General features: G+C 35.1%; 1 protein-coding gene and 1 long non-coding RNA gene across 3 annotated transcripts in view; one reads left to right on the forward strand and one right to left on the reverse strand.

Moving 5' to 3' along the window:
• Positions 1–14,464, reverse strand: part of LOC138376025 (uncharacterized) — a 62,726-nt gene that overhangs the window by 14,655 nt on the left and 33,607 nt on the right. The window lies entirely within an intron of this gene.
• MINPP1 (multiple inositol-polyphosphate phosphatase 1) overlaps positions 1–14,464 on the forward strand; it is a 35,899-nt gene that overhangs the window by 1,599 nt on the left and 19,836 nt on the right. Inside the window, exons 2-3 of one of the 2 annotated variants that reach the window (XM_069459965.1) lie at positions 1,955–2,152; positions 7,498–7,595. In XM_069459965.1, the coding sequence (XP_069316066.1) occupies positions 1,955–2,152; positions 7,498–7,595 (296 nt within the window). The remainder of the gene's footprint in view (positions 1–1,954; positions 2,153–7,497; positions 7,596–14,464) is intronic. The other variant, XM_069459966.1, reaches the window with a different exon arrangement.

Raw genomic sequence — 14,464 nt, forward strand, 5'->3', positions numbered from 1 at the left:
GCAAACACTTAATGCCTATTATGTGCCAGGCATGCCTCAAATTTATTTTACTAAATCCTTACAACCACTCTCTGAATTGTTAGTATTTTCCTCCTATCTCACAGATGAGGAAATTGTGACACAAAAACACTAAATAATTTGCCCATTTTTCACACAGGTAGTTGTGGACCCAGGAAATCTGATTCAGAGCTTACTCTCTTAACCGTTGTACTATATAGCTTCCATTTGACCAATAACGTACTGTTAAGAATAAAAACGTAGTATTTTTGTGCAACAGAGATGAACAGGTGTTAATAGTTTCTTGATCACGCTTAAGGTCAGACCTGAAATGTGAAACATCATTTAGCTTCAAAGCCCAAGTGAAAAACAAATTGGAAGTAGACTGGTTTGTCCTTTCTCCTATAGCAATTGAACAGTTAAACCATCTGCAAGGAATTTCTCCACTGACTTTGGTCATGTTATCGTGGGTAACTCATTTGGCTGACTTGTGTTTAGTTACTTGAACTGTGCTTTTTTAATTATAGCTTTTTTTCATTATCATGGGTGAAAATTCCCCATAAATCTGTTAAATTAATTGAATGTTGAAAGTAGAACATACTTTAACATAGCATAATGTATATGTAGTGACCTCCTGGAATGAATGAATTTTTGTCTTCAGATGGCATTGTGAATATTGGCATTTGTTTCAGAATACAAAGCTAGGGATCAAACACCACGGTTCAGAATAAGCCTGCCTCTCGCCATTTTTAGTTTCTGAGATTAAACCCTTTTCCTAGCCTCTTCGTTATTGTATGTAGACAATTGTTTTGCTGGTTATGTACATCTGGTCTTTTGAGAACATCTACCGAATTAGATTTTGTATTTTTGTAGAAACAGAACAATGCCTTTGTTTCTGTTTAAACAGCAGCAATAGGTAGGTAGTAACAAGGATGAAACGTCAAGACTCACTTGGGAAATCGTATTTTGAAGGCACAAAAAAAAGATGACAAAGTTCGCTTATTTTTCTAGTCAAGATATTTTCCTAAGAACTGTAATCCAATTTGCAATTAAAGTGGGCAAAATTATCCATTTCAGGAGATACACTTATATATCTTATTTCACACACATGTCCAAAGTAAAATGGTGTAACTATATTTGGTTTTCTCTTGTGTACAAAAATGATATACTTAGTGTTCTTTTCATCGTAAATTATTGGTGAAATGATGATTGAGATGTGTATTTTGAATATGACTGAAAAAAAGGCACTCCAGTAGCTGAAGCATGAGTGTGAATGCTTTCCCAATGTTGACAAATTGGGAAAATAATGTAACATATTCTAAAGGGAAAGTTATCAGAAGATAAACCAAATCAGAAGCACCTGACACAATGAAGCACAGTAGAACTGAAGCATTAATGCATTTTGTGCTGTTGTCAGTAGTTTTTGTCCAAAGTAAGGTCTTTTGTAAAGTAACACGGGGTTGGGAAAGTTAATTGAGAAAATGCTCTCGCCTTTGGCTTAGAGTGGAAACACCTTTCAATCTGTTGAAATCTCTCTCACCCTGTAATTGGAAATTTTGCTTATTTTTAGTTTGCTTTCTAAAGTTTTCTGTGCCTGATAGAAACAGTACTTAGGTAACATAGTTGCACACTTTTTATGACATTCCTTCAGAACTCTCCTTATTGATTCTAATTTTTGTTTTCTTTAGGAAAACATTCATTTCAGTTACCTTTGTTGTATAGTATCGCTTTAACACATGTTAGATGTGCTTTGTTTCTTTAGTCTTTTCTAGCATATTATCTCACACATTACAGTCATTACAAAATTTTACTCATGTCTTTCCTGATCAGTATGTGCTTATTTCAGACATAGAGATAATAGAATGTTAGTGTTCATTTTTCCCACTTAAAACATTTTCAATAATTTGAAATTGTCATTTATGTCAATGATTTATATATGTAATTTTTTTTTTTTCAGATATGGAGTGTGGCCCTCCAAAAATTAATGATAAACTAATGAGATTCTTTGATCATTGTGAGAAATTTTTAGCTGAAGTAGAAAGGAATGCTACAGCTCTTTATCATGTGGAAGCCTTCAAAACTGGACCAGAAATGCAGAACATTTTACAAAAAGTTGCAACTACTTTGAAAGTACCAGTAAATGATTTAAATGCAGGTAATATACCTGTTATCTTTTATTTGAACTTCTGGTTTAAATAATTTTGAATTGTGGAAACAAAAAATAAGGAAAAAAATTTTTTCTTTTGAAAGTCCCACAATTGAATTTACATTAAGAAAATAATATGTTCTAGGTCAAGAAAATCGTACACCTCATGCTTGAAATTTTTAGATGCCTATTCTTGAGTGGTATGTAAATTAATGTACAAGATTCTTGCTATGTTCTGGTAGAGTATAGTATATAAAGCCTCAATTCTAAGCATTATTTATAAAACAAAAATCATTTCAGGATTTCCTCTTCATAAAGTGATACAAATGGGAAAAGCATATAAATTCTTAGCTTTTGAAGCAGTTCAAAAGTGCACATTAATGTGAAGGGAATAAGTTTTACAAAGTCCAAAAACAAACTAATACAAATTTTTGAGTCTTTTATACAGAGAGGCTGAGAAAATGAGCAGTTATATCTGTCTTAATGTATTACAGTAGGTGGGTTAACTGCAGTTTATCAATTTATCATCTAAATTGGGATGCTTTTGAGTATGAAAGAGGACACTGTTTTTAAATCAAATTTAATTTTACTGGTTGATTGATTTATAGAGACATGGTGTCCCTTTGTTTCCCCAGCTAGAGTTCAGTGGCTTCATCATAGCTCACTACAACCTCAGACTCTGGGACTTGAGCGCAGTCTTCCTGCCTCAGCCTACTGAGTAGCTGGGACTATAGGCACATGCTACAGTACCGGGCTAATTTTATTTTTTTGTAGAGATGGGGTCTTGATATGTTGCTCAGGCTGGTCTCAAACTCCAGGCCTCAAGCAGTCCTTCCACCTTAGACTCCCAAGTTGCTGGGATTACAGGTGTGAGCCACTGGCCCAGCAAAGAACACTATTAATAATTATGGTAGGAAAACAGGTGGAAAACCAGGGCACATAGTCAGCTAGCAATGGGAAATTAAGAAAATAAGATTTTTTTCCTGTTTTCTATGAATTTGTAATCCATAGGGCAGATGTTGACAAAGCTACATACAAAGATTGTGGATTTCATTATATCATGAATTAATTTCCAAAAGACTGGAACTAGATATTCAGGGGGAAAAAATGAAAGTAGAGTAGAATCTGTCAATCATGGAACCTGGATATTTTTTAAGGTTCAAAATAAAAAAACCTAGACTAGCATTTGAAATTGAATCTTTTTTCCTTCATAAACTGGCTATACATTGGAGTCACCTGTGGAGCATTAAAAATTGTTTATTTTATTGGGAAATAATTCAAACATGTAGTTAAGAGTAAAAGCAAATATAATGAACATTCGTATACCCACAACTTGGCTTTACCAAATTTTAATATTATGTTTCAGTTAGTTCCTTTAGATAAATTGAGGTCTGTTGGTCCTATTCCTGGATCTTATTTTTCCCTTTTTCTCACCAGAGTTAACCATTGTCATAAATTGAGCATTTAAATCATCCTATGCCAATTTTTATACACAAATGTGATGTTGTTTTGCAGATTTTTAAGCTTTTAAGAATATTAAAGTATATGTCAGTCTGAAATTAGATTTTTATGCAACTTTGCATTTTTGATTTAATGTTTATAATTCTAGTCCTACATTTTAAACTTAGGTATTGTATAGCTATGCTATTATTCTGTTAGTGGGCATTGAGGTTGTTGAAGAACTATTTTTAATCTCTGAATGGGCAAGGATTGTTTGTGTTTTACTGATGGGGTAACTGAGAGCAACTGTTTTTTTTTTTTTTTTTTTTGAGACAGTCTTGCTCCATTGACCCAACCGGAGTACGGTGTCATCATCGTAGCTCACTGCAACCTGAGACTTCTGGGCCCAAGCAGCCCTTCTGCCTCAGCCTCCCTAGTAGCTGGGACATAGTAGTCCCCTACAGGGACTCACCACTATGCCCAACTAATTTTTTTATTTTTTGTAGAGATGGGGTCTTGCTCTTGGTCAGAGTGGTCTCAAACTCCTGAACTCAAGTGATCCTCCTGCCTCAGCCTCCCAGTGAGAGCAACTTCTTTTTGGAGGCAATATAAACAGAGTGGTTAAAATCATGGATTCTAGAATTGGACCCTTTGTATTTGAATCTTGACTCTACTATCCTATTGAAAAACTGACTTTTGCCACAGTTTCCCTCTCTGTAAAATGGGTATAGGAATTATGCCTGGCCTCAGGATTATTGCAATGATTATATGAGACTAGTTCATGCATAGCATTTACTACAGTGGCACAATAACTGCTCAGTGTATACTTTTGCTATTTAAGTACCCTTTTTTTAAAGTAGAGAGGTGAGGCTATGTGTATCTTCTGTAATTTATTTTTACTGAACAATATATCTGCCTTACATACAGATCTGTCTCATTCTTTTAAGTTGTGTTATTTCATATGATACATGATTTGATTTCTAGGTCAATGCTGGTTAAAACTTATTTAACCCATCATTGAATTTATTTTACTGCTGTAAAAGGCTGTAGCTAATACTGTGCAAATTCTTTTTATAGGAAACCATTTTCCCATTGAAATTTTTCTTGGTTTTTAATTCTGTTAGTCTGTTTTTTGCACTTGAAAGTTTATAAGATAAATAACTAGGTGAATTGCTGGGCTAACAAGCATGATTATTTTATATCTTGATATATACTTCCAAATTGTTCTCTAAGGTATAGAGAACAATTATGTTGTATCAATATATGAGAATGTTCATTTTCCCATATATCATCCAACACTGGATATTATTAGTCATTTTAATCTTTGCCAGTTTGATTAGTGAAAAATAATATCATGGCCAGGCGTGGTGTGGTGGCTCACACCTGTAATTCCAGCACTTTGGGAGGCTGAGGCCGGAGGATCGTTTGAGGTCAAGAGTTCGAGACCAGCCTGAGCAAGAGTGAGACCCCGTCTCTACTAAAAATAGAAAAATTAGCCAGGTGTGGTGGTGTGTGCCTGTAATCCTAGCTACTCGGGAGGCTGAAGCAGGAGACTCGCTTAAGCCCAGGAGTTTGAGGTTGCTGTGAGCTAGACTGACGCCAAGGCACTCTAGCCCAGGTGACAGAGTGAGACTTTGTATCAAAAAAAAAAAAAAAAATGATATCTGGCTTTAATTTGCATTTCTTTGATTACTTTTGAAGTGAACATCTTTTTATGTGTTAGACATTTGCATACCTTCTGAGAATTGCCTCTATAACCTTGTCTATTTTCTATTGGGTTATTTTTATGTTTTTCTTATTGATCATAGATACCCTTTATGTATTGTGGCTATATTAAATATATCTGTGAATTCTGCTTCTTGTTGCTTATCTTTTAGGTTTATGGTACAGAAGCTTACATCTTTTAAATGGCCATATCTCTCTCTTCATTATGGCTTCTGTGTGTTGCATTTTGCCTAGGAATCCCGTCTTACCCCTAGATGATTATATTTTCCCATTGTTTTCTTTTCTTTTTTTTATGTTTAAATCTCTGATCCACTTGAAATATTTTTGAGGTTCCAAAAGAAGATTGACCAAAAGTCAGAAGGGTCATAATAGATGGGTCAGAGATCATATATCTAACCTCCTTACTTTTTTTTTTTTTTTTTCCCCCAAGGTACGGTGTCTCACTCTGTCACTCAGGCTGGAGTGCAGTGGCCCCATCATTGCTCACTGTAACCTTGAACTCTTAGACTCAAGTGATCTTCCCACTTCAGCTTCCTGAGTAGCTAGGATTATAGGCGTACTTCACCACACCCAGCTAACATTTTTATTTTTTGCAGAAATGTGGTCTTGCTGTGTTGCCCAAGCTGGGCTTGAACTCTTAGCCTCAAGTGATGATCCTCCCACCTCATCCTCCCAAAGTGCTGGGATTATTGGCGTGAGCCACTGTGCCTGGCCCTAACCTCCCTATTTTGTAGGCAGGGAAATTGAGACCTGGAGAGTCTAGAGTGCCTTGCCCAGGATTATTAGTGGCAGAGTCAGGTCTTTTAGCCTTAGCCTTCACTCATGCTTTTTCTTCGTATACTTCAAAGAGTTTTTTGTTGATTTTTTTTTTTTTTCCAGAAAGCTCCTTTCCAGTTAAAGAACACAGCATTTGGGCTGACTTTCATAGTTTCTGAATTAGAACTTTGAGTGTAAATAAGCCAGGTCCTTTCATCAGACATACATAATACTTATATGTCACTACATTATATTAGGTATTGATATTATAAAACCTCTTCTGTACATAAACAAAGTTTTTGAATGACTTTTATGTGTATTCCCAATGAGATATATTTTTGTATTATATCCCGCCTTAGGGGAATTCTTTAAACTCAAAACTAGTGTGAAGTGCATGTAACATAAAGTAAATTTTGGTCTCATTTTCATTTGAGAAAGAGGGAAGGCAATAAGGTAAAGAAAAATCAAAGCAATGTAGGCAACCCCTGCAGTTGACTTCTCTCTCTCTCTCTCTCTCTCAAACGCACACACACAGACATTAAATATCACACACTTTCCATTGGCTAGAGAACAGCAGTGTTTTTATTTGCTACTGACAAAGACTACCTTTTGTAGCCCAAGCACTCATTCCCTTATTCTTTCTTGTCAATGCCCATATATATCTAAAAGTAACGTAATCAGTGAATTAGCATAAAAATCTCAAATAACCTTTTCTGAAGTCCACTTCTTAAATCACTTGAGCAGCTAAATTTGAAAAATTGATATTGTCGCCAACCTTTCTTTTCCTCATTAACGTGTGATTTTTTTCCTCTTTGTTAATTTCCTTGGCTCTATTTTGCCTTTCTCCTTCCCCTTACTCTGCTCTTTCTTCCCTTTCTATCTTCTGTAGTCTTCTCTCCCCTTTTATATCCTCCTCTCTATACTTGCTATTGCTTATTAGTTATAAATTGTATAATTTAAACAACTGTTCAATGAATGTACTTTGTTATTCCTAATTTTCATATTAGCTCTAAAACCTTTATAACTAGCTCCCTTCCTCCAACCCTCTAAAATTAACTATCAAGTTATGTTTTATTTAGCAAGTCCTTGAGTTAAACTTTTTATTGGGTTTGCTAGGCAAACATACTCTTAACAAATAATTACTTTTAAAAGCAGAAAAAAGTTTCCATTTACAGAAAGCTTCTTAATTTTATTGTTCTGAAATCTACACCTCCTCATGGTTTCTTCCTGATAGTTGTGATTCTGCTCTTTGAGATTGTACAGAGCAAGTCTTAATTCTTTGATAGCCAGGAAGAAACTACTGTTTTTGCCAAACCAAACATACCCAGTTTCTTAAGCTGTGCCACACATGGGTTTCTACAGATATTTATTTAGCCTTTGAGAAATTGCAGAAAATAATGACCCACAAAGTTTTACCTTTTCTTTTTTTCCAGATTTAATTCAGGTAGCTTTTTTCACCTGTTCATTTGACTTGGCAATTAAAGGTATTAAATCTCCTTGGTGTGATGTTTTTGACATAGATGATGCAAAGGTAAGTATTACTGTTTGCTGCTTTTTTTTTTTTTATTATTACTTGAAGCAGCTTTTCAGGAAATAAGCAGAGTTAGGGAACATAAACTGTCTCGTGACTAACTCTTAATTTTCCTTAAATAGAGATTAAATGTTCAAATAGGTCCCACTTACTTGTAAATAGTTTGGGTTCATAAAACTCTTGGAAACATTTTTCCCATGGTGATTTGATTTCTAGGTCCACTGAGTTAAAAACTTATTTAACCTGTCATCAAATTTTATTGCTGGAAGGGGCTGTAGAGCTAGTATGATCCAAATTTTTCTTTTTATAGGAAGCCAAAGCTCAGAGAAGATAAATGATTTTCCAGAGACCTAGTAACTATTTTATAACAGTTTTCATGAGAATTTGAGTTCTGTGTTCTCCCTGGTGGTGGTAGTAATTCATCTACAATTCCTATCTGCCTATTTAATTTCCTTTTTTTCCTCTTCATTCATAAAGCTCTGACTTTTAGACTCTAGGAAAAGAAGGAACAGCAGGCCTCTGATAACATTAAAGGAGATAAATTCTGGTCAGTTCTGGGGTGTGGAGGCAGAGGGGTGGGGTAGGAGAGTGTTGTTGTCTTAAGTGTTATCAGTATGGATCATTCAGGATTATGGACTTCTGAAACCTTGTTATCCCTTGTGTGCATATAAAACCATTGTAAAGTTAAAATTGTAAGCTGAACTGTCATAAGTTAGGGACCACCTGTATAGGGTATAGTAGTGCACAAAGGAGGATATTGATTTAGTGGCATCAGACAAATCTTTACAAAAGAAATAACACATGAACTAGATAAGTTTCTCTATGGTAGCTTTTTTGCAAGTTTGTATAAATCTTCTGTGTAATAAGTGCATCTAGATTGTGTGTCTCTTCTGAGGTCAGTTTTGGTATTTAATATTCTCCTATAGAAATTATCCATATCATCCAGATTTGTAGATTTATTTGCAGAGTTTAGCAAACTTACCTCTTATAATTAAAAAAATTTTTCTCTTTTTCTGAAATTTTACCCGTTATTATTTATTTTTGCTTTCATTACAGTAGTTTATTGTTTATTTTTTCCCCAATAAACAGTTTAGCTTTATCTGTTTTTGAACTTAACATGACGGAATCACCCACTATGTATTTTTTTTGTACCCAGCTCTTATTCAACATTATGTTTTTAAGATTTCTTCATAATGCTGCAGGTAGCTATAATTTTTATTTTCATTGTTTTATAGTATTCCATTATGTGAATATTTAATAATTTATCATTATCTTCTTTGCAGACATTTGGTTTGTTTTCATTTGGGGGCTATTAAGAACATTGTTGCCATGAACAGTCTTGTATATTTGTACAGGGGCACATGCACACATTTCTGAAGTTGTATGTCTGTGGTAGAATTGCCTGATCATAGGACATGCATTTCAAATTTACTAGGTAACGCCAAACCATTTTTGGATCTGTTGCAGCTTATGTTTCTATATTCTTTTTTATATCTTTTTTTTCTACTTTTGGCTTTCTTGTAAAGAAAAATTATTTTCGTAAGTCTTTGGAATTTGTGATACTATGTATCTTTGTTTCATTGCAGTTTTCATCTGCTCCATAGCAGAATTTCTTGGGTAAATGTTCTTTTCTGGCAGATTACTGCCTTTTTTTTTTTTTAATTTTTATTTCAGAATATTACAGAGGTACAAATGTTTTGGTTACATGAATTACTTTTGTACAGTTTGATTCACAGTTTAAGTGTGTCCATCATCTAAATAGTGTGCATTGTACCTGTTAGGTGTGAATTTACCCATCCTCCTTCCCACCCGACCTGCTTGATTTCCATTGAATTTTACTAGTGTATGTACATGAGTGTTAATCATTTACTTCCAATTTAATAGTGAGAACATGTGGTGTTTGTTTTTCCATTCTTGTGATACTTCACTTAGGGGGATGGTCTCCAGTTCCATTCAGGTTGTTAACAAAAGGTATTACTATTAGTTCACCATTTTTTTTATGGCTGAGTAATACTCCATGGTATACATATACCACGTTTTGTTAATCCACTCATGTATTGATGGGCACTTGGGTTGTTTTCCACATCTTTGCGATTGTGAATTGTACTGCTACAGACATTTGAGTGCAAGTGTCTTTTTTTATAAAATGCTTTTTTTTCCTTTGAGTAAATACCCAGTAGTAGAATTGCTGGATCAAATGGTTGGTCTTACTTTTAATTCTTTGAGTTATCTCCATACCATTTTCCATAGAGGTTGTACCAGTTTGCAGCTCCATCAGCGGTGTATAAGTGTTCCTTTCTCTTCACATCCATGCCAGTATTTGTTGTTTGGGACTTTTTGATAAGAGCCATTCTCACTGGACTTACGTGATATCTCATTGTGGTTTTGATTTGCGTTTCTCTGATCATTGGAGACACTGAGCATTTTTTCATATGTTTATTGGCCATTAGTCTATCTTCTTTTGAAAAGCTTCTGTTCATATCTTTTTCCCACTTTTCAGTGGGGTTGTTTGATATTTTCTTGCTGATTTGCTTGAGTTCTTTGTAGATTCTAGTTATTAGCCCTTTATCACATGTGTAGCATTCAAATATTTTCTCCCATTCTGTAGGTTGTCTATTCACTCTATTGCTTGTTTCATGGGCTGTGCAGAAGCTTTTTAATTTAATCAGGTCCCATTTATTTTTGTTGTTACTGTTATTGCCTCTGGGGTCTTTTTCATAAATTCTTTGCCTAGGCTGATATCTATAAGAGTTTTTCCAACCTCTTCTAGAATTCTTAAAGTTTCATGCCTTGGGTTTAAGTCTGTTATCCATCATGAATTAATTTTTGTGAGTGGTAAGAGGTGCTGTTTCAGTCTTGTACATGTGGCTGGCTGTAGTTTTCCCAGCACCATTTATTGAATAGGGATTCTTTTCCCCATTGTATGTTTTTGTCTGCTTTGTCAAAGATCAGATGGCTATATGATGATGATTTTATGTCTGGGTTCTCTGTTCTGATCCATTGGTCTATGTCTCTGTTTTTGTGCCAGTACCATGCTGTTTTGGTTACTTATAGCCTTGTAGTATACCAAGTATACCAGCTTGAAGTCTGGTAAGGTGATGCCTCTTGATTTGTTCTTTTTGCTTAAGGTTGCTTTGGCTATTCAAGGTCTTTTCTGGTTCCATATGAAGCATGCGATTATTTTTTCTAGATCTGCAAAAAATGGCATTGGTACTTTAATGGGGATTGCATTGAATCTGTAAATCACTTTCGGTAGTATAGACATTTTGACAATGTTGATTCTGCCAATCCATGAGCATGATATGCTTTTCCATTTGTTTACATCCTCTATGATTTCCTTCCTCAGTGTTTCCTAGTTCTCCCTGTAGAGGTCTTTACCCTCCTTGGTTAGTGCAAGCCCCCTTTTTAATTATTACTCATCTTTGTGGTGAATTCATTTTAGCTTTTGCTTGTCTCTAGCCAGGCAGCAGAGCTGAGCAGCTATCCAGAGAGGAGCAATATTCCTTCCAATTTAGAGTTATTCATCTCTAAATTAACAAATAATTACTCTTAAAAGCAGAAAAAAGAGGGTCTTAAAAGATGGACTGTCGGCCTGTTACCTTGTAGTAGTGTCATATACTGTCCAGGGAGGCTGATTCTCACTGTTTCAAGCAAGGGATTGTTTGTTTTGGTCTTCTAGGTGTACTGTGTGCTTTGAAGATCTGTGTTCTGCTGGTTTTACCTGAGATATTTTATTTGACTTTCACTGCATTTGGTAATCCTTCCTTATTTATGGTGTGGTTCAGGGTACCAAGGTCTTTTAATTTCTTTGAAGAAGGCATTTGTATTTATCTTTTTCCTTCTTTTTTTTAGGATGATTTCTGAGAGTAAAGGGCAGATACATGTTGATTCCATCATCTTAACGTCAGAAATTTTGTTTATATTTTCTTTTTTTTAATGTGGCCAGAGGGGTGAGAAGTTTTCTTTATATTTTCTAAGTAAGAACACTCCCCCCCAACTTTATTGAGGTATAAATAACAAAAATTGTATATGTTTAAGGTGTACAGCATGATGTTTTGATGCAGATAATACACTGGAAAATGATTACCACAATCAAGCTAATTAACATATTTATCACCTCACATAGTTAACTTTTTTGGTAGTAAGAAAATTTAAGATCTACCCTGTTCGCAAATTTCAAGTATATAAGACATTATTATTAACAGTAGTCATTAGATCTTCAGAACTTACTCATCCTACATTAACTGAAACTTTATACCCTTTGACCAGCATCTCCTCATTTCTCCTACCCACCATACCCTGGCAACTGTCATTCCACTATCTGCTTCTATGCATTCTACTTTTTCATGTTTTACGTATAAGTAAGATCATGTAGTATTTGTCTTTCTGTGTCTGGCTTATTTCACTTAGCATAATGTTCTCTGTGTTCATCCATGTTGTGGCAAGTGACAGAATCACCACCTTTTTAAAGGATGAATAGTATTCTATTGTGTGTATATACTCTATTTTCTTTATCCATTCCTTAGTTGATGGGCACATAGGTTGTTTCCATATCTTGGCTATTGTGGATAGTGCTGCATTCAACATGGGCACAGTGTTGAATTTCATCTTATTTGTGGTTCAGCTTGATCCTTTTGATGCTTGTTTCTGAGTTTCATACCGTGCATACCTGATCCTATAAAACTCAGAATGTAAGTGCGACTCTTACTGGGGTCTCTAGTGAATGCGCTGGATAATTAGCCAGTTCTCTCTGTTTAGGCTGCTTGGAACTTGAGTATCTCCCTACCTTGTTATAGCTTTGGAATTGTTCAACTTACAACTCTACAGCAGCAGAATCAGGGGTATCCCACAGATTTATGGAGCTCTTTTTTTGTGCAGCTCCCTCCTCTCTGATATACTTCCCTGCTCATCCAGCCTGGTTAGGCTTCACAGACTGAGCTCTGACTCCTCCTCAACTCAGAAAGATTGCTGAGCTCTGCTTGGGATTCTTTTTCCTATGCCACAGTTTAAAAGTGCCAACAGGCAGAAAACTGGGCAGTTGTAGAGTTTGCTTTGTTTCCTTTCTCTCAGTGATTACAGTTCAGTGATTAAATTACCCAATGTCCATAAACATTTGTTTTATATATTTTATCCCATTTTCTAGTTGTTTCTGAGGGGAGGGCATGACTGGTGTGAATTACTCCATTATGGCAGATGATAACATCCTTTCAATATATTGCTGAATTTTATTTGGTAATGTTTTATTTCAGATTCCTTAAGTCATGGTTATAGTAAGGTTTTTTTTACAGCAGTGGCTGTCATTTGTAAAAGGTGATACTTCTGGCCCTTGTCTTACTCCTTTCCCTTTGGGGGGGTTTAGAAATATAAGAGTATTTTTGTTTATAACAACGACTCAGACTTGTACTTGGCATTTAGTGGGTGAGGGCAAGGGATGCTGACTTTGTTGCATTGCAGTGGTCTGTAATTTTCTCCCCTCACCCCTTTTCTTTGTTCAAGTTTGGCAGTAGGCTTCTATTAGCCTTGTCAAGCTAAATAACAGAGGCTTTCTAAAAGAAAATGATGTTTATTTGGGAATAATTGCATTGCAATGGGAATACATATGCATGCAGTAGTAAACTGTGCATATTCAGGGAGGTAAAGGAAGACAAAAGTTTTTAAAGGAGAAATGAGGAGAATTACGTAATTGTTTTGGAATGATTATCCTTGGCTACCAGGATCAGTAACAAGGATGATGCCAGTCCGAGGTTGGGCAGACATATGTTGGCAGATGTCCTTGCAGAAATTTTTTTGTGTGAGTGTAAAGGCTGAAAGGGCGTTTGTACAAGGTTGTGGTTTTTGCAGTCTTTTGTGATAGTTTTTGTTATCAGGCATACAAGTGTGCAAACCTTCTTTCATAGCCTTCCTAGCTTTATTTGTCAGGTTTTGGGGTTTTTTTTTTACACAAGTGATTCCATTTTGATTCTGACAACTTTTCATAGCCTCCTTAAGTGAGTTTAGAATCTTTCCATCTTTTTCTGTTCCCTGGAATAGTTTAAATATTAGGAACTAACTCGTTCTTGAAGCTTTGGTAGAACTCATGTTTAAAACCAACTATGCCTGGTATCCTTTAGGTAAACCTTTGACTATAGTTATTTTGTATATTCAGATTTTTCTGAGTCGATTTGGGTAACTTGTGCTTTCCTAGAAAAATCATCCATTTCACTTACATTTTTCAAGTTTAAAAAAAAATGTAGTTTTAGTAGTGTGCACATGAGATTTTAAAAGATCTCCTGTTGCCTCCTTTTTCATTTCTAATACTATATTTTATTTCTTGAATAGATTTAGCATACTTCTATCTAATTTTAATTCCACTTTTACTTTTTTAAATATGTACTTTGTCCCCTTTGCTAACTTTTTGATTAAATTGCCTCTTAAATATATTTTTTATTTTGTTTTTTGTGTATGGCATTGGCCTGCCTCTGCACTTAAAACTTATTTTGACTTGTAGTTTCTCAAGGGCTCTTTTGGGAACAAAGACTCTGTGTAGTCTTAATCTTGCACCTCTTTGGGTTTATAGGTGTTAGTCTACTACTTATGGTTTCAGTTACAGGTTTTAGTCCTAGTTACAGATTTTAGTCCTCTGCTTATATCTAATCAAATGGTACGTGAATGCAAAGTTCAACCTTCAGATAAAGGCTGCGTTTATCGCCAGCTCCAATTCTAGACCTCTTCACTGCTGTTGGTGATGTGTACCTTTCTAACCCTTTTTATGCTTTTATTTATAATCAATGTCATTCTTAGAAATGTAAAGGGTGTAATATATATTTGCGTATTTGTGTTTTGGTTAATAAATGGTATTATTCTGTATTCTTAATCTGCTCTCTTATTCA

Source organism: Eulemur rufifrons, chromosome 28 (genome assembly GCF_041146395.1).
Source record: "Eulemur rufifrons isolate Redbay chromosome 28, OSU_ERuf_1, whole genome shotgun sequence".
In the NCBI taxonomy this organism is placed as follows: Eukaryota; Metazoa; Chordata; class Mammalia; order Primates; family Lemuridae; genus Eulemur; species Eulemur rufifrons.